Source organism: Perca fluviatilis, chromosome 14 (genome assembly GCF_010015445.1).
Source record: "Perca fluviatilis chromosome 14, GENO_Pfluv_1.0, whole genome shotgun sequence".
NCBI classification, from domain to species: Eukaryota; Metazoa; Chordata; class Actinopteri; order Perciformes; family Percidae; genus Perca; species Perca fluviatilis.
In genome coordinates, this window is record NC_053125.1 from 19,207,686 (window position 1) to 19,227,856 (window position 20,171).

A 20,171-nucleotide genomic window follows, 5' to 3' on the forward strand; every position below is an offset into this window, starting at 1 on the left:
AGCTGTTTACAAATGATCTTTACACTGCATCCTATTGGGAATCATGATATGTGACAAGCTCAATTATGTGCCTATAAGCTTTGAGTGAAGTGCATTACGTGGAGGGATCTCCCATTTTAAGTGCTTTTTTTAACATTTCAAAGGGGGGTAACAGGAGCTTAGCATCCAGACGGCTACGAGCAGTAAAGCTTTCTCGTGGACTTTGCACTCCTGTACAATATTTGTTTCATATCCTAGGGTTTTTAAAAAGTCACAAAGTGAGCCTCACAGGTTCATAACTAGCCACTGGTTTTAAGCAGTATCGACAGTGATAGCACCAATGAAGTGAGAGATGGGGAAGTGTCTTCTGGTGCCCCAACTATCACACGTTTTCCAAATACCAGACCTACTTCAGATTGTAATTGCAAAAATATTTTAGTGTCTGTTTTTAATCCGGTTATTTTAACTGGTGGGTGGGGTTTGCTGCATCAGGATAACAAAAGCTTGACTTGTAAGGACCGGTACCTTTTTGGCATTCACAAGCTTGTTCTGAGTGGCAAACTCCACCCATTTGGTTCTACAGTCACTTAAAACAATTTTTTTTAGCAACTACTATTTGACAGCGGTCTGATGCACACACAGACATACCCTCTGAAATCACCTTACTGCCTCGCTGTCCCCTCTCCCCCTGTGGTTTTTAGTGGTTAATTGACTTTTGCATCTCAGTGTAATCTTTCTGTGTTGTATATACAAACACATACCAGTTGCATCCTTTGTAGAATTATGTGGTTTGCGAAGTGTCTTGTTTGCCATGTTTGAGACCGTATTTTTTAGAGAAGTATTCTAATTTTGCCTTTTTTTTAAGAAAAGACACAAAAATCAAAATCGGCATGCTTTTTATTGAGAATATGTATACTATAATCATTATTATAATAAAGAATGTTTGGCTGACTACTGTGGTAAAAGAAAGCAAAGGGTTTGGACATTTCCCCTTCTTGTTTATGTTGTTCTTCTCCACTATCTGTTTCTCTTGTGTAAAATGACCACCAGACCCATTTGACTGGGGACCCAGGGGGACTCAGGTGTAGATGCTGGCCCAGCTTTGCTCTCTTTGGTCAGGGTAAGTGCGGGTTGGTGCTCCTTTCTCTCTCCAGCCTCTCAAACTGGGAGCAAACCAAAATTTATGAGAAAGGGTTTGCACCTGACCAAATGCACTTAAGTATTTAATTAAAGCAAGAAAGGCTTGGTATTGTCCTTTTAAAATTGGTTTTCATCCAGAAAGGACATTATACAAACTGTGGCATCATGTTGAGAGCTGGGGAGAGGCACACAGATAGAATGGCCTGGGTGCATTTTGATCTGTGGAGCAGTCCTGTCTCTCGGGGTTGATGGGTGTGCGTCTGGTCTGGTCTGTCCCTGCTGCACCAAATTCTCCCCCTCCGTGTGTCTCTGTGTCCACTCTACTCTCAGACCTGCATGTGTGATAATCTGTAACTCTGCCGCAAAAAAGAGCCGCGACAGTCCAGCTCTGAACTAACTATCTCAACTGAATTAGGTCCCCGGGCCACCTGGAACGGCCAGCGTGCAGCCGTGCGTGAGCGTGGCGGCATGAGCCATGGGGACGACTTTTAGCGCGACGCCACCACAGTGGGAACTTGTTCTCTCTCTCCTCACCACCAAGGTAAATGAAAAACGAAACAAAAACAAAAGCACTGACCTCTCCTCTCCCCACCTGCCGCCCCTCCTCTGACTGTGCCTTGACCAAACATCCCCCTCCTCTCCTCCGCCATCACCACTTACCCCTCTCCCAACTCCGTAACTCCTCTGCTGCAATGGCAGTGCCATCGGTGGGGGTGGCGGGTGGGGTGGGGCTAGGACCCCTTTCACAAGAGTCCTGTCTCGCATCACCGTTTTGTGTGTGTGTGTGTGTGTGTGTGTGTGTGTGTGTGTGTGTGTGTGTGTGTGTGTGTGTGTGTGTGTGTGTGTGTGTGTGTGTGTGTGTGTGTGTGTGTGTGTGTTAGTTAGTTAAAGTGCCCATATTTCACAAGAGTCCTGTCTCACATCACCATACTGTGTGTGTGTGTGTGTTTAAAGTGCCCATATTATGCTAATTTTCAGTTTCATAATTGTATTTAGAGGTTGTACCGGAATAGGTTGACATGGTTTAATTTTCAAAAAACACCATATTTTTGTTGTACTGCACATTGCTGCAGCTCTTCTTTTCACCCTGTGTGTTCAGGTCTCTGTTTTAGCTACAGAGTGAGACATCACACTTCTATCCCATCTTTGTTGGGAGGCGCACATGCGCTAGGTAAGGATCAAGATCAGCTAGCAGTTTGTTTCTACAACTTCAGTCAGTACAAGGCAGGATTAGCTGGGAGACTTATTCTAAACGAGGGCGCACTTCCAACTTTACGTGGAATACCTGCAGAACAGGGACATGCAAGTAGTTCTTTTGTAGATTATGGTGAACTAGTGTGTGTTGTAACAGTGTTTAGCCCTGCAGATTTTGAACAGCTCACCCGGAGACTGAAGGCAGAAAACATTCAGAAACCTGTATCTCACTCAAAACAGCATGGATGTTGTTGTTTCTTTTGCAAGCTTTTTTTTTTTTTAGCACCAGAGACCCAAAATAACACCCCAAATCCCAGAAAAAGTGATTTTTTTTCATAAAATGGGCACTTTAAACTGAAAGAGAGCTTGGTTTTCTGAAGAATTTCTGGTGGTGTTTTATTGATTGGTGAGGCTTGGCACATGCAGACATACCTTTACCCCTGCCCGCTAGTCAACTCCTCTCCACCGCCGTATTCGCCGCCCTCACCCCCCCTCCTTCCACCCCTCCCTCTTCCCTCCTCCCCATCCTCAACCCCACCCTACTGTTCCTATGCGCCTCTCCTCTCCGCCGTTCACACACACACAGCGCTTTTTCCGCCGCCACCGCCGTCGCCACCTTGGATCTGGGTTCGTGGCTCTGGCTCGGACTCAACTTCCCAGAACCACCCACCTGACCCAACCTCCCCATCCTCCTTTGTTACCATAGAGGCCTGGGCGTGCCAATGGACAGTGTATGTGTGGTGGCCCGCTGCCGGACTCAGTAACATGACACAGAGAGACTTCAATGTTGGACAAGTCGCTTTGCTAAAACTGTTGAATGCTGGGTTTGCTCCACATGGCTGTGGAAGGGATCTTAACTCCTGTTTCCCAAAAGAACTTAGTTGCATTTCATCTTTAGTGATAAATCAACCTCAAACAGTTTTCTTACCTTTGGGTCCCTCACAGCCTGTGTGCCAATCAGAAACGTCCTATAAGATAGGCCTTAGGTATGAGGCCAGTCTGACCTGTAGATTCTCAGTCTCAGGGTTCCTATAGGACTTTTCTGGTACGGCAGCTCTGTTCCCCTAATGCTGAGATCAGCTGGAGTGGCTGGATATGAGCTCTGAGTGACTTGTATGTGTTCTTACATGTTAAGATTGTCCATGTGGTGAGATAGAGAGATTTTACCCTCACATACGATAGGCTTTCAGTATGTCAAATGAGTTGTCCGACATTTGCTCTGACAGCTGCAAGATGGATGCAAGAGGGTGTTGCCTACTGTCTGCCCAACAAACAAAGGAGAGGGATGAATAGATGAGTTGATTATAAGGTGAGTTGGTAGTGGAAGGATCCTCTGTAAAAAAGCTGCTCCCTAACCTCACCTTCCTGATCTTGGAGGACCCTGTTGTTGATTGCTATAATAGATATTCTGGCCAGAATGGTATTCTAAAAAGGGCCCCTGTTTACACTGGACATTGTCCATAGTGTGATGATAATGATCCTGATAATGCAGCTTTGACTCTGAGGTGTCCATTTCTTGATACACTTCATCTTTGTTATACTAAAATGTATTCCACCAAATCGGATTTTGCATTAACAGACATTGAATGCTCCAAAGAGCTCTTTTCATCACAATCCCCCCAGAAAACATTGCTTTAGAATGAGCAGATATGGCCGACTCCCTTCCCGGCCTCCATGATCAGGGCGCGTGGTGCTCCAATTTATTTCCTCCAGCCACCTCTTCCTCCCCACTCTCCCAAATCCTCACAATTGGCTTCTCCGGGTGCTTGCGAGTCTGGGCTTCCCGTGCTTGGGTGAATGCAGCCACGCATCTCTTAAACCCCCTGCTCTGAATTCACAGTCGCACTGTACTGACAGCCACAGCTCGCTGCAGCCTCCTCCCCTACTTCCACTTCCCCACCTACTCTCCCCCTGCCTTCTGTGGTTTTTGGACAGCTGAAGAACTAAAGATGCTCTTTATGCACACATCTTTGTACTGTGTTGTTTTGTTAGGATCCCACAGGTTACATCTGTTCTCCTGCAGCAGGTAACAGCTGAGTTATGTAAGTGTGTGCATCTGGAACAAACTCCAGCTTGGTTTGAGCACAACCCATAGACCATATTGCCTTTTGAGTTTGCAAGTTGAGATTCAGTAGTTTTAATCAATGTGACCATGACTATTCTAGCTCTTCTAGCACAGATGTGAATTACAGATATTAGACTATACTGCTGCTCAGATGAAGACTATAGCAGTACAGTCATACCTCAGCCATTACCTCATCTACAGGGGATTTACACAACATAAACACTTGCAGAATTTAATGCAGTTCAATACAGCATCCCTGCATTTATTAAGATGTATGATGTTTTATTTCCGTTGAGAATTGGTATTAGAATAAACAACTCTCATTACATTGTAAGGTGTTCATGTTATTTTATCCACCCCTTTTCCGTGTATGTGTAGTATTTTATTACTCACATAGTTGCAGTATGTTTACAGTGATCAACCCATCAAATTCCCTTAGCTCAATAGTAGCACAGTAATGGTAACCACAAATAGTCACACAGTAGCTAAGCGTTTTCAAGTAGGTTAATGGACCAAGCCGAGTGTAGTTACATTTAAATGCCTGATTAATTATAATATACATCATTCTAGATTCCAAAGACACATCAAGGGTGACAGAATAATGTGTCACATCGAGAGGATAGAAATCTGGATCTGCTCATTTCAAGGAAGGGGGGGAGGAGATTTTAGTTGATTGTTAGATGAAATCTTTGCTTCAACATGTTTACTGTGAATGACAAATCCTGATATAAACACAAATTATATTGTATGGTTGTTTATGCATATATATATGCCTTTTGATCTGTATTTCTTAAAATGTTCTGAGGCATTTTTCAGTCTGCATGCAAATCATGAATAAATTCATTTTTTTTCTCATAAAAGTGCCTGAATCTCTTTTATTCTGATTGCATATATGTACTGAGGCAATACAGAATGCCATGGATATTTCTTGATAGACTGCTGGATACCTTACAATTTATGATAGACTTTTAGACTGTTTTTTTAGTAAGGTTAACTCTTTATTTTTTGAGACTTCGATATTTAATTCTTTGATCCTGTTTTTTTTGGGGGAGAGTAAGACTTTAGACTACAGAGGCCTGGGTTTGCAGTTGAGGGTCACTAACAGCAACAGGTGCATTGCACAGGCCATAAAATCCTCTTGGGTGCGAGGGGGCGTAAATGACATCTCTCCACGCCACTCACTAGCCAGTTAACCCTGTCCGCAGGAGACTACCACGCCCTTAAAACCTTTTTAGGGTCAGAACCTGATACCCAAGCTGTCGGTTCCCATACTTATTGGGGTGCGGTCACGTGTGCCACTTTTGACCAGGAAAGGAGCACCGGGCCAGCAGGGTTTTCTGGTAGTGGGAGCACCACCTCCGTAAAGGCACCTCGCACCAGTGGAGTCTGGTCTCTGCAGCCCCTTACTATCTCTCCCCCCGAAAGCGAGACCCCTCGTCTCAAGGTGGTTCTTGCCCTCACGGCGTCGTCTATTGCTGATTAATTTTTTCTTACTATAAGCTGAGGGGGACGTAAAGTCCTGACAGAGGCGGCACGATGACAGCTGTCGAAACCCAAGTATCATACAGCAACTCTTACACGATTCAACATGAAGAGGCATACATGACCCAAGAGGACGACTGGGACAGGGACCTCCTGCTGGACCCTGCCTGGGAGAAGCAGCAGAGAAAGGTAGGTTTGCATTTGGAGGCTCTGAGCAGAGGCTTACGCTTGTGCCGCCGTGCGTAATTACGCACAGTGTGACCCATGCCCTCACCAAATAAGTGACTTTCAATGCATTTTAACATGACAAATGGCATCGTTTCGGATTCACTGGCTTCACCCTAATTGTGTAAAATCTAAAACAGCCCACCATGAAACTGGGCATCTGCTGTCCTCGCACCTGGCACTTCAGTCCTACTGGAAGCTGTATGGGCAGATATTTTAGGCCATGGAACTTTCTCAGTATTGTCTTTCAGTTACCCCCGATTGCCTTGCGAAGACTGTCTAAATATAAGACCACGCTCCCCAGTCTTTCGCCTACATATGAAACATAACTTATAAGATACACATACGTTTATGGGTCTTAACAACATTAAGCCAACCTGGAGCACAACACAACAACACAAGGGAGAGAGAAACTTACCAAAAGTCATTTTTTTATTTAAGTCAGTTTTCCAGCTATGTTAGGCCGAGATAGGTCTACTTTAAATTATCAATAATTTTTTTCCACGTTTAATTTGTGAATTAATTAATTAGTTTGTAAATACAAGTAAAAAAAAAAATTGCCATACTAAACTACCTGTTGTCTAGGCGACCAGGTGGCCTTGCTTGCCTCGTGGAGGACGAGCTTGACAGGTGCTTTAATTAGCTGTCTGAGCTAAAAGTCAACTGACGTCTGCCGCCGCAAAACTAAGAAAGAAACAACACCCGCAAAGGTTAATACAGCTTTATTGTTTGTTTAAAAGTTTCACCTGACACATTAGTTCTCCAGCCACCTCACTGTTTCAGTTATTTGAAAGATATTTATCATCCCCGGGTTTGTTAGCTTCGCCATGGTCGCCATGTGGTATAACCATTTTCAAAGGTCAGAGTTACGGTCCATAAATCCCGTAGCTCACGATCAAAGTAGCTGTCAGGAAGATCATTTATTGTGGTTTAGAAGTACCATTAAGTTATAAGTTTTTCTGAGTATTAAACTATGATATTAAGGTTTGCGCATATAGTGTTTTAGGCCTCGATATTGTGCAAGAATGCTGCATCTCGTAATGTTACACAGTCTAACTGTTGGTTATGTCTGAATTTATCACCCAAGTCTCAGTTTTCACTCTATGTGCCAATCATTTTTACATTTCAGGCGTTTACAGATGCAGCTAATCATCAGTGTAAAGGCCTAACATGTAAAATAATGGGTAACATTATATCTGAATCACAGGACAAAGATGGCAGGTCTTTTGACAAAACTTTCTTTGTAGACATTTCAATATCTTGTAAATGCTCTTCTTTATAGCTGGAGCAATAAAGTATTCAGTCTGTGGCAAAATAAAAGTAAAAGTTGGACTGACATTAACCAAACACAGATGGCAAGTCATCTTGTGCAATACAACTATTATAATATGAACATTTAAATAGTAAAACGTTTAAAACAAGCTTTTTCTTTTTTAAATGTATAGATACAATATTAATTCAGATTTATATTATAATTTACCTGTAGAAAAGTCACTTCCTGTTACGTTACCATCTTTTGTTGGCTGGATAAGAGTCACAACTTGGAAGACAGGTTAAAAATATTTGTTATTGTGAGTCAGATGTAATTATTTTTGTCTATTTTGAGTCTTTCAGAAATGTGGACATGTCTCTAGAACAGCTGTGAGTCAAACAAAACACGTATGACTGCACCAATGTTTACTTTTAATGTTCCGTACTAGTCTTAAGATACAGACACCAATATGTATTTTGTACAATCACCGATCATGTAAAGAAACAGAAATTAAGCTCTTTGGGTTTTTAAACTCTAAAAATGTTGCTATTCTTTGTTCTGTTGCAAATTTATTATAATTTACATGCTCCTTATCAAAAAGGGCATTCTGTCAATTGGTCAGATGTCAGCAGTAAAAATGATCAGACTGCTATATTTAAAGTTCAAAGGTATGCGGATATATTAATTAATTAATTATTATTGTTGTGCTCCTGGCGCCACGAGACCATTTCCACATAGGAATAATATACTGTAATCTACTCTAACCTAATCCAATCTAATCTCGTTTTATCTCACCTAATCTAATAACACCTAATCTGCACTATTGTGGTGCATTACAGCATAGCGCAGAGTAACGGCAGCATTTTTAACAGGCATGCTCAGATGTTACTTTGCAGTGAATGTAATCAGATTGTTCTGTCAGTGCAAAATGTCCCCCACCCATAGAGCCAGAGCACGGTGACAGGCTGAGAGTCCTCAACAGATGGTAACAGAGAGAGAGAAGAGAGAGAGAGATGGCAAGGCTGGTAGATATACACCCCGGGTTGGTTTCACAGACCTACAAATAAACATCTTCCTATAAATACTCTTCAACTTGCTCGGCTCCAACTTTTCCTTCCCTCCCTCCCTGCCTTCATCTCTTGCTTTCTTTCTTTCTTTTCAGCAGTCAGGTCGAACACTTCCTCCTGCCACCATTCTTCAAATATCCCTTTGCACCTTCTGTTTTCTTTTTCTGTGGCACACTTCCTATTTTTTGTCTATTAGAAGAGTCACTTTTTTACCGTCTCATGCACCTGCCAATCTTTTGAATGTAAGACGATATAAAAGGCCTTGATCTCGCACAGCCAAACATGCCCCTCTCTTTAGCCTTCACCTCTCAACCTCCTGGGGGAGTAGATCATCGCACTCCGTTGCTCTTCTCGGAATGCAAAATCTAGCTTAAGGAGGTGATATCAGTCCATAAATATAGCCAGTGCATCATTTTGCAATGTAATGAATATGAAAGGAAATCTTTGCGCCACCTGTTCTCTCGTCTATCCTTGAAATTTCAGTGGAAAAAGCTGCTCACTGTGTTTGTCAACACACAGTGATGTCGAATCTGATACCGGACATTAGAAATAGTGTGTGCTTGGGTGTTTGCGTGTCTGAATGGTACATCTTGACACATTGGTTTATATTTATCATGAAGCTGCTCTTGTACATTGCTAGATACATTATTCACGGCTTGGTTTGGACCAGGAATTTGATTTTATAGGAGTTGGCAAAAATCGTGTTAGATATTGCATCCAGCAAACGGTGTCAGATGAATGACGATACGAAAGGACAGAGTGAAGAGATTTGGATGCATCTTGTCAGCAACTGTAAGCCTAGAGATAAGAGGGGCTGGGTTGTCAGTTTAAGTCTGCAAACAGGCCAGTTTGGGACAGAAGTAGACGTTTCCATGAACTCCCAAAGCTTATTGATGTCTGTGTCACCCAGATGCTGTGTTGATGACTTAGAGAGGCCTTACTCAAGCACATCTACAAAAAGTAGTGATCTTTATAAGGGGGATCAATAGCTGTTTAAAAATTCACTCTCACTTCCGAGGTCTGCACTTACAGGTAGCTATTAATTAGAAAAAAGGACTGCTGTGTTATAGTTGATAGATGTATGCTGGTACACAGTAATGTAGATCCATATGAAACATATGCTGTAGTTTGGCTGTGCTTATCTTTTAGTTTAATTTATTGAAAATCTCAATCCACCAAAAAAAGTCCACCGCTGTGACTAAAGTCATCTACTGTTTCACATAGTTTCAGTTCAGCTGCTAACTGACTGGCTGCCTAACCAAGCTTGTGCTAGCAGTAACCTATAAATACCCATCACATAGGGTTATCAAAAGGCTTATGGGCTCAGCTGACCTATTAGCCTCATGGTCAATGCTTAGTGTATACTCTATACACATCCTCAAACACAGAAGAAAACCCATGTTCTTATCCAATGTTCGAATTGGCGTTTGTTTAAGAAAGTGTAATAAATAGTCGCCCATTGTTTTGTCCATTGTCATATGCATATACAAAGAACGGTGCAAGACTTCTGGCAAAAAGTTAAAAAGCCTTTATTTAGATGACTGTTTCATGTTGAAATTGCTAGTTAAAATCGAGCTGAGTAACAACCCACACGTAGCGGCACAAACACCCTTCTTCAGAATGTAGCCCTCAGTACACAGTTTTGTAAGGAGGGTTGACTACATTGATATGTGATTTGATTTACTAAAGTAATCAAAAGTTACAAAGGTAAACTCTAGTTCATCATTTAAAAATGTTGTTTAGTGTTTGATTAAAGAAAATCCTGCCATTTTCAAAACGTACACTGGAATTTCTTCAATTGGTATTATTATATATTTTTTAGATAAAATATTGAATTACCATTCCGTCTCATGTGTAAGTATCATGTAAATTGAATAATAATGCTTATGATAGATGCATCAGTGTTTGGGTCATTTTTGCACAAGGCCTAATTATGAACATTTATTTCCAGGATTAAAAGTAATCCTCATGCATCCTGATTCTGTAAAAAAAAATAAAATCAGTTCTATTCAATTGTACTCTGTTCTATTCCACAGGGTTTAAAGTGAATGAAGTGGCCAAAAGACTGATCATTGTCAGATTTAAGTGTTATAAAGTAAAATTCAGTAATGGGATATTCATCCACTCAACCTAATGTAATGTAATGTCCCTGGGCGAGGAGAGATTTTAGGGTGCAGCGTAATCAAATCTATTCTTGTCTAATCTCATTTTGCACTTTAACAACTCAGCCAGTAGTGCAGCAGCCAGACGAGGTCATTGATCCTCACCTAGTACCTGATGTTTTTGTAAGACAATACTAAAACACGGTCTCTTTTAGGGATTACATGGGCAGTGATTTGCATTTAAGGTAGCTTTGTGTATTTCTTTTTTTTACTGGATGATGGCTAATGTAGGCCTAAGCATAGAGTGGATAAAGTTTTATAGATATCGTATTGGGAAAAAGAGATTTCAAATCCTTCCAATTGTAGATCATTTTCGCCCTGATGCCTAATGATGTTATCTGTATTTCTATATATTGATGGCGCTACATAAAAGCATTCACTTTGGCAACATGGAGGCTTTTTCCATTGTCCTCGTTTCCTCAACTAAACACTGGTGTATATATATTTTTTACATGTGTCTGAGTTACACATCAAGCTATCGGTGAATCTGCAAATAGTGAAATCACCATACCATTGATGATGCATTTGCTATATGTTCCCTTCGCAGTAGGGCCACGCTGCTCTCTGAAATGGGATGCATTCACCAAGGTCTCAGGTCTCTTTTATTTTTTACAAATTACATGATTTTAATGTAAATTGATGAAAAAAAGGGATTTTTTTTTTTTAATGAGCATAAGGGACAGCTCAGAGACATCCTTCCCTCCTCTGTCTTAATTTGCACCATTAGTGAAGAAATTGCAGAACTGATTTGTAATTCACCGCATTAGATCTGCTTCACTGATTTGTGCTCACTGCCCGGGCTGCAATACCTAATCCCAAGATGCAACTTGGCATCTTAGATTCCCTCCCATGATTAAATTTGTTAGGGTCATGTAGTAGTAGTGCAGGAACATTTACCCTGTCGAGCTGATCTCGGGACCTCTCAGCATATTTTCACTCACCAGACCAGTGGAGCACACACAGACTTCACTGAGCGGCTAAAAGGGGACCACCAAGCAATAAATGTGGGATTTTCTGATTTCATATAAACAAACAAAAGACAAGACAAGACAATACTTACAGGGAGCACTGGGCTGGAAGGACACACAGTGCAAAAAGATAATGGGTGAAATTTTGGTTTTCCATTTGACAAGGGCACTTAAACCCAAGACAAAACAGGCAGGGATGGAGTCATAGAAATTATATTATTTCTATGGATGGAGTCCTCCTAGCCCCCACCGGACTCATAAGATATATGCAACTCATCTTTTATCTTTAAGAAATGATTAAATCACGAGTAAGTTAGAATATTCTTTTTAGAAATCACTTTTATAAAGTATAACATCAGTGTTAAGTCTTACTTCATTGCCCATTACTTACTTCCAGTGAGTTGGACATTGATATAACAATACAGTCCCTACACTTTGCCAAATACTCCAGGAGAATTGTGCCAAAATAATGGCATTAATTAGTGCAGAGCATTGTATCTGTGCTGTGTGATACATGTAGAGTGTATGAGGGTTATACGTAAGTGGAGAGGTGAGAGAACTTGCGGGTCATATCAAATAGCAGTTGCTATTCCAGAAGTTGTGTCCATGTAGGGAGGCTTCTATAAACTGCTTTAGTGCAGGAGCCCTGGGAGGCCGTAGGAAGGGCTGAGGTGTGTGTGTGTGTGTGTGTGTGTGTGTGTGTGTGTGTGTGTGTGTGTGTGTGTGTGTGTGTGTGTGTGTGTGTGTGTGTGTGTGTGTGTGTGTGTGTGTGTGTGTGTGTGTGTGTGTGTGTGTGTGTGTGTGTGTGTGTGTGTGTGTGTGTGTGTGTGTGTGTGTGTGTGTTTTATTAGCATGAAAGTGTGTTTCTGTTGAGTTTTGTGGGTGAATTCTTATGAGGTTTGGGATACAGTTTGAAGACAGACAAGTTCTTGCAGAGTTGTAATAGCGAGAGCAGACACACGATACGGCCGCTGTGTCAGAATCCACTGGGTGAAAGTAGAAATGACGATTGATGGGCTGTGAGAGCAGCCATCTTGATCTGATCAGAGCAATCCTGTGGGTCTGTAAATAGAATAAAAGGTTGGATTAGTTGGAGAAAATTGCATGGTTGACAGTGGTGTTACTTCCATTACAGTTATGTCTGCAGTTCTGTGTCTGTGCAGACAAACCAAACTGTAAAATTAATAAGTAACTTTAACCTGTGTTGTCAACAAATTAATCTGTTTAAGTTTATGCTGCACAAAGCAGCAATCATCCCAGTTTAATTATTATTATTCTTCTTCTTTAGACTCACTGCTGGTTTTGAAAATGGAGACTTGTTTATGATGAAGCAAAAACCCTCAAGCTGCCAACTCTGTGACCTCAGTAACAAATGACACACAGAGGATACATGGACGAACATGTCAAAAAATGTCACCAGGTTCCTAATGGTGTCAGACTCAAATGCCACATTTATGTTGACCAGTCAGTTTCCTGTAGTAATGAGACGAGCTGAACACAGAACCTGTCTTTATGAAAAAAATCAATGTTGGGGCTGAATGCTGGCTGCATGCAATAGATATTTATAGGTAGCAGAAGTTACAGTCGTCAGTCTGCTGAGATGATAGGGCTCTTATAATAGGACTGAGGTCACTAAGATATCATTATGTACTTTAATGGCTGAAAAAGCTGCAGTCACTGCAGTTGAAATATCAAAATGTTAGCAGAATGCCATTATCTTTGACTTTATCTAACCTTGAAACCTTTGTGTATTTTACTTCATAGATAACATGAGCAATTACAACCACGTTCCTGTTTGTATTTTGTGCAGTTGAAGAATGACAAGCCATGGTTAGAGTCTGAGCTGTTTCATGCTGAGTTAAAGATGTCTATTAGCTGTTGCCTCAGACATGCTTTAGATGTTAACATCCCTGTGCTAGCAGCTAAACAAGGACTTCCTGAATGACAAGGTGTACAGCAGCAATCACATTTGGTCAATCTAGAGTCACTTAAGTTTCACAACGTACAAATAAAATAAAATCTGAGTTGCAAGATCATCCTTTTTGTGGTTCAATAGTTTAGGCAGATGTAGAATGAATAGGTTGGCAGTGGCTTGCTCTTTTGGCAAAATGAATGCTGGGAAATGTAGCAGGGTTGACAGCCTTACATCAGTTTCACACATACAGTAGGTCCTCATGCTCAAGGTTCCTGTTAAAATGGAATTAGCTGACCCTAGATCTGCTTGGACAGTTTGCCTCTTATATCAGAGAAAGAACTTGCCTTCTGAAATTAGACACAGCCCTCCTCCTCCCACCCCTGAGCTGTCCTCCTCCTCAGGCCAGCCGTACTGTCATAAATCCTCCGCAACCACTTACACCAATTTGTCTCTCTTGTCAGTCTCTGCAGTTCAGAGCTCATTAAATGACAAAGGACTCGGCATGCTGCTGCTGTCAACCATGAACCTGTACACTCACCTTCATTCTCCACCATCGATCATGCACTCAGTCAATTCATCTGTTGACTTATACAACAAGAATGAGGGTAATAGCAGTATTAGAGTGAACAATGAAAGATACGAATGCCCTGTGTGTGTGCAGTGCAAGCTGAAAATCAGGGTTATTACATACAGCCTCACTGACAATTGATAGTTACAGTGGCATGGAAAATTACTTTTGACTCTGTTGGTTAGGTCACGATGTCATCATACGCAACAGTATACTAAAAATTACAAAAACAGTATGTTCTTGTTTGTTTCCCCATCAAAAACAATACATTTTTCTGTCATGAAGATGGCATATTTTTATCCATGCTAGCAGAGTGGCTTTAGAGATGGCAGTGTTGGTCCTTTGGCCGGTCCACCACTTTGTTCTAGACTGAAATATCTCCACAACATTTGGAGGGATTGCCATTCAATTTTGTGCAGACATTCATGGTGCCTTGACAATGGATCTTCTGGTGCCACCATGAGTCTGACATTTATGGTTTTGAGTGAAATGTCTCTACAACTATTGGATGGAATCTTGTGTAATACATGTCATATTGTATCTGCTAAACATCAGTATTGTCATTGTGAGCATGTTAGCATTCTGACTTTAGCATTTAGCTCAAAGCACCTCTGTTCCTAAGTACAGCCCCACAGAGCTGCTAGCATGGCTATAGACTATTATGCTATGTTCACACTACGAGTGACGAAGCAACAAAACAGCCAAGCGTGGCCAGCTACATGGTCATCGTTTTTATCAGTTTTACTCAAGCGCTTGTTTACGTGTTCCATCCCCATGTGCACCGCAATACACAGAAATCTAGCATAGTGTCAGCTAACTTAAAAATAAGACGGTGCTACAGCTAGCCATTGTGCATTTAAAAATGTACCTTACATACTCACTCCTGTGATGACTGCCACCCTCTGCCAAGCTGCATTTCTTGTATTAGTGTTGCAGTACAAAAAAGGGTAGGGTTAATCAGCACTGGGCTCTAGTCATGGTGCACCCTCCCATCATGTACAACTGTGATCTCTCTAATCCATCAACACAACAAGACAATTCTATATCATCTGCCCCCAAATTAGGCTCCAAAATGCCTCTTCATTCATTGTGATACCAAAAAAATTGGTAGTTGTTTTCTCTAAACAATTGCTAAGGCTTGACTGCTTATCCATGTTAAATCCAAAAATTTGAAAGATGTGCCACCGTATTCCTACTCTTCGAATGCTGTCAGCATTTCTGGCGCTTCTGACAAGTGAACACCTGCGTGTGTGTGTGTGTGTGTGTGTGTGTGTGTGTGTGTGTGTGTGTGTGTGTGTGTGTGTGTGTGTGTGTGTGTGTGTGTGGGCGCACACACACGGAGTCAGTGCTGGAGGAGCATATTGTTAAGTTTTGGCTTGCATTTCTGGCTGGCATCATCAATCTGGAAGAACAGCAACCGGGAACCATGTGGCAGAGGAACATAATGCAAGGCAGTATAATAGAGCAGAGCAGGACACAATGTTTTTCCGCACTGAGCCGAAGCAATTAATATGAAGTCGCAGACAGATGGTTGTGTCAAAACAAGTGATTGACTGAACCAGGTTAGCCATCCGTTCCCATGGGTTGTTCAGCCGCGGACAGAAAATAAATGGAGTACCTAGGTTGTAGATAGTGTAGTGCAGGATTGTCAGGCACAGTACCTGGGTGTCCATGTGGCACAAGTCTATTTGTTTTTGTCATAACCTTATTTCTTAGAGCACAGTGACACTATGTGTTTGTGCAACTCATGCTCTGCTTGTGTGCTGTAAATCAAAATCAGATGTCTTCATAGAGTTCACATTAAAATGCTGCAGGTGATGTTGTAGGGCAGGGGGATAGCTGATGCTGTGAACACATGGCATTGTGGATATACATTTCAGAAAGAAGCCTAATTTCATATTCTGTCTGTACAAAACTCTTCCTCAAATCTTTAAAACATTAGCATTGTTCTCACTGTGTTTGTGTGTGGAGGACTGTTGTCTTTCAACACCCGCTCCACCTGTTCTCACACCAGCTAAAATCCCTTGTGGCTATATTATATCTCACTGGCATCTGGCACAGGGTTGATACACACATACACACACACTTTGACTAGAAGAGGTGTCCTAGGCCTTTTATCCTCTAAACACGGACATAAATCCATGGGTTTGGACTCGGGCCTTGCAATTGAGGCCGGTGGTGGCTCTGTTGTCAGCAGGGTCTCTGGGATATTAGCCCGTTAATCCTTCATAGAGAAGAGGTGGAAAGGAAGGCTGATAAATTGATGTTGGGGATTTATTCCCTTACAGTTTAACCTGCTGAGAATGTAACCTGTTCACATAATATTATCAGAAAGAGAAAGCTTCTTTCTATATTATCTAAATTGACCTGTTGATAATCAGTAGGGAGACATTGCCTGATTTCTGCTTTATTTTCACTTTCATTAGCTTCCTCCTACTTATATAAGATGACATATTTTAAATGTATGACTTCATAATACCCTGAATTGACCCAAATGGAAACCTCTGGGTAGCTTAGTGACCTTTGCATGTGGTTCCTCCTTTTAATAGGAAAGAGCATCCTTTTTGATGTAGCAATTTTAAATAAGTTTGTCACCAAGCTTATTTCTGAAATTTTTGCACCCTAATCTTCATTTTACAGTTTCATCTGCCGATTCTTTTTCCCACTTACACATGTGTGAACTACAAAATCCTCTTTTATAAAGGTCTTTAGGTAAATCTTTATGCCAGTTTTTAAAAAAATACAAATAAATCCAAGCAAGTAATCTTAATCGGTTTTAACAGTTTTACTTTGTAACCCCTTAAAGCAAAGTAGCATCTACTCTCAACCCCATGTCAAAACTTCTGTATGAGTATTTTGAATAGCTTTTAGGGGCAAGAAGAGGTAAAACTATCCAGTCTTTTTCAATTAAAAAACAAAGATTGGGGAAATTTCATCTTTCCTATCTTGGTAAGATCAAGATTTAGTGGTTGGAAACTACTGATCTTATTTGACTCATAACTGTATACGGAAAACCACAATGTACTTATATCAACAATCTTCAAAATAATGTTTCAGTTTTCACAGACGTTGGCTTTAAAATATCTAGTAGCGATTTGGGTTTTTAAGACCACAGGTTTAGTCTATTGTTCCATTTTAAAAACAAAGATGAATACTAATAAAAGTATCCGCAGTAACAGATGTGACGTCAACAAATCTATTTCTAGATTCTCCTAAATGTCGGCTACACCTGTTGTGTGTTGTAACTCCTCTCCTCTCTCCTTTCACGATGGTCCTGTCACTTTATCGGCTGTTGAGAACTCAGTGGAGGAATTCAGGGCGATTATTGTTTACAAGAGACCCCTGACGCATGAAAGTGACGTCAGACATGAAGCCAGTCAGAAAAACAAACATGATATGTGAGTGATACAAGTACTGAAACCTGCCTTCGAATTTCTAGTTAAGTAATCTTGTTTACTTATTCTTTGATCAGATGGTTCCTGATTTTAAGTCTTTTTGGACTATTTTTAGTTTTCACACAATAAACATTTGATATCTATTGTTTAGTAAAATAGGAAGTGATTTATTGAAAAATGTCTTCTTTCCTAAAGCAAGTTATCAAAAAGGATCATACAGAAACTCAGGCTCTGTATCCACACTAGTGGTGTTGAAATAAATCATTGCATCGATGCATCGCGATGCGGACCTGAACAATTCTGCATCGATGTTGTGACAGACCATAATCGATTATTGCCTAGTGATGTTACTTGTTGATTTTCCGGTCGCTGCTTTTTTGTTTTTGCCTTTTGTCTGCTGTGTTCAGACTCCGCCACATCCAGGAAGTGTCTTTTTTTTAAGAGCAGATACAATAAAAAGGGGGTTCATATATATCTGACTGCTTGAATTTGTTGATGAAAACCATGTGTAGAAATGTACAATAATAATGAGGAGCTGATGCATCGTTATATCGAATCGTTGACAGGATAATCAAATTGAATCGTGACACCAGCGCCAATAGATTTTAAAAGTACAGACCTTGAGTTGTGTTTTTTTATATGTACTGTATATATTTTATTTTGAATGTCTCTTGTACTCTCTGTGTCATCATAGACGTTGACTTTTGAGGTGCATAGAAAATGAGGAGTGTTGTTTATCCACTCAGAGCTACGTTGGCTGTTTGAATCGGTCATGAGTGTTACAGTTGAAGACTTACATTGCAAGTGCTGTCACAGTGTTGGTTTTCCGTGACACAGTTTTGATGTGTGCAAATCTCGAAAAATGTTATCATGTCAGCAGTTCTTGAAGGTGTATTTTTTTGTAATATGAACCATTATTGGCATCTGTGTAATATTGTTGACACCTTCTTTTTGTGGAAGCCTCAGATGGATTGATGTTTGATATATCTATTTTTAGATATATATAATATATATACGTATGTTTGAGTTTTTACTGATGTGAGGAGCACAGTTCAGGAGCGGAGCTCAGTGGAGCAGTTTCACTCTATCAGCCTGACAGATGGGCAAATTATGCTCCTTTCCTCCACTTTATCTGCTGACAGATGAACAGAGCTTGTTACATTTCTTACACTGTCTGTTCACTTTGTTCAGTTCATAGCGTCCTACTGAGACTTTTAGTGGCCAATGATAATGGCAAGTTGCATGTCAGCCAACAATGTAAGTGACACTAAAATAGTGGGATAATTTGCAGCATTTTATATGAATTTCAAAAGAAAAAAACATATTTACATATGTTTGTCTTCTAGTGTCTGTCGAGGGTGGTCTTGAGTCTTACTTGTTTTACAGTATGAACTATGTCCTGCTAACCTTTATTTGTATAACACTTTTTAAAGTTATAAATTGCTTTGTTCCTAAAAAAAAAAAACAGTAACATGAAACATTCAAAAGAGTGTCTATCTATTTGATTAAATTGATCCTTATTGCTTAGAAAATCCAATAACTGAGATGAGCAGGCACAACAGTAGAGGGGAGCTAGAGCCCTTTGAGTTTTTAATAACTACTGACCTGTGGTTTGTTGACATTGGGTGCTGCAATGTTTCTCATTGTGGGGGAAGGGTGAACATTTCCCTCACTGTGCACACACTTATTACTGTCAGACAGACAGGTGGACTGAAGTGTTGGTGGTCAAAAACCATGGAACTATTATTAAAATGTGGCTTCAGGGTTTGGCTTAAAGTTGAAACTGAGTTTATTTAGGTTTGGTGCATTTGTGTGTATAGTATGTAGTTTGGGGTATTTCTTTAGATTCCAGCTACACCTTTGTTAAATTGTAACAATTGAGAGATGAAATCTATATTTATATAGCTTTGTTTTTTTTATTATCATTATTACAATTTATAGATGCCTTTTTAAAATATTTTTCTGTGTGTACCTGGTCCAAGTTAAATTGCATGTGTCCTCGTGAATCACAAACATAGTGACCTCATAAACCAAAGAACACAATGTTTTTATGTGCTGCTATTATTGTGTACACTGTGAGTGAATGTGAGTGGGCTGTGATTTGTTTATGTGGCATGCATGAAGTGAACGTGTGTGCATGATAGTCCAGGACATGACTTCTGAACAGGTGTGTGAGGTAGCTGTAGTGGACTGATGTGAATGGAGTCAACCTTGTAGGCAGTCTATTTTTATACCGGCAGTGAGACATAATGACATCCGTTATATTGAGATAAGACACAATATGTTATGGCTGCATGTTAACTTAAACTCTTTCAGATATACACTACTCTATTCATCATAGTGACACATTGCATTATTATCAGATTTTCTGTCGCCTTTAGCGCTGACAATTTCATTTTTCTTCTTTCTCAAGCACTTTCTAACAATTAGATGCATATACAATGCTTTGTTACTTTTTATTCATATTAAAACATGTATTTAGATTGTTAAATTAAATAAGCATAACGTTTTAGTGCGTACCTTTTTTTATAATAATAAATTACATTACATTCAAGCCATTGCCAAATGAGTTGCTACAAAGCTAATTAAGACTATCAGCTCCACACAGCTCTCTCTGTATTTCTCTCTACCGCTATAATCAGAAGATTGTGTCGTCCGGCGACTTTCGCGCGCAGAAACTTGAGTGAAGATAATTACCTCTTCTGAAGAGTCCATCATGTTTTTTAATCCTCCGTGTCCTCCTGGCTACTAGCAACTGC

At 40.5% G+C, this 20,171-nt stretch overlaps 1 protein-coding gene and 1 long non-coding RNA gene across 2 annotated transcripts in view; both read left to right on the forward strand.

Annotated features, from left to right (window-relative positions):
• Window positions 1-662: 662 nt before the first annotated feature.
• LOC120572665 lies at window positions 663-4,712 on the forward strand. Its single transcript, XR_005641465.1, has 2 exons — window positions 663-1,660; window positions 3,020-4,712. It is a non-coding gene; the product is annotated as an uncharacterized LOC120572665 (long non-coding RNA).
• Window positions 4,713-5,673: 961 nt separating this feature from the next.
• The window catches only part of zgc:165653 (uncharacterized protein LOC100006671 homolog), a 25,233-nt gene continuing 10,735 nt past the window's right edge, over window positions 5,674-20,171 (forward strand). The window contains exon 1 of the mRNA XM_039821856.1: window positions 5,674-6,049. Within this exon, the coding sequence (XP_039677790.1) occupies window positions 5,915-6,049 (135 nt within the window). The 5' untranslated portion in view covers window positions 5,674-5,914. The remainder of the gene's footprint in view (window positions 6,050-20,171) is intronic.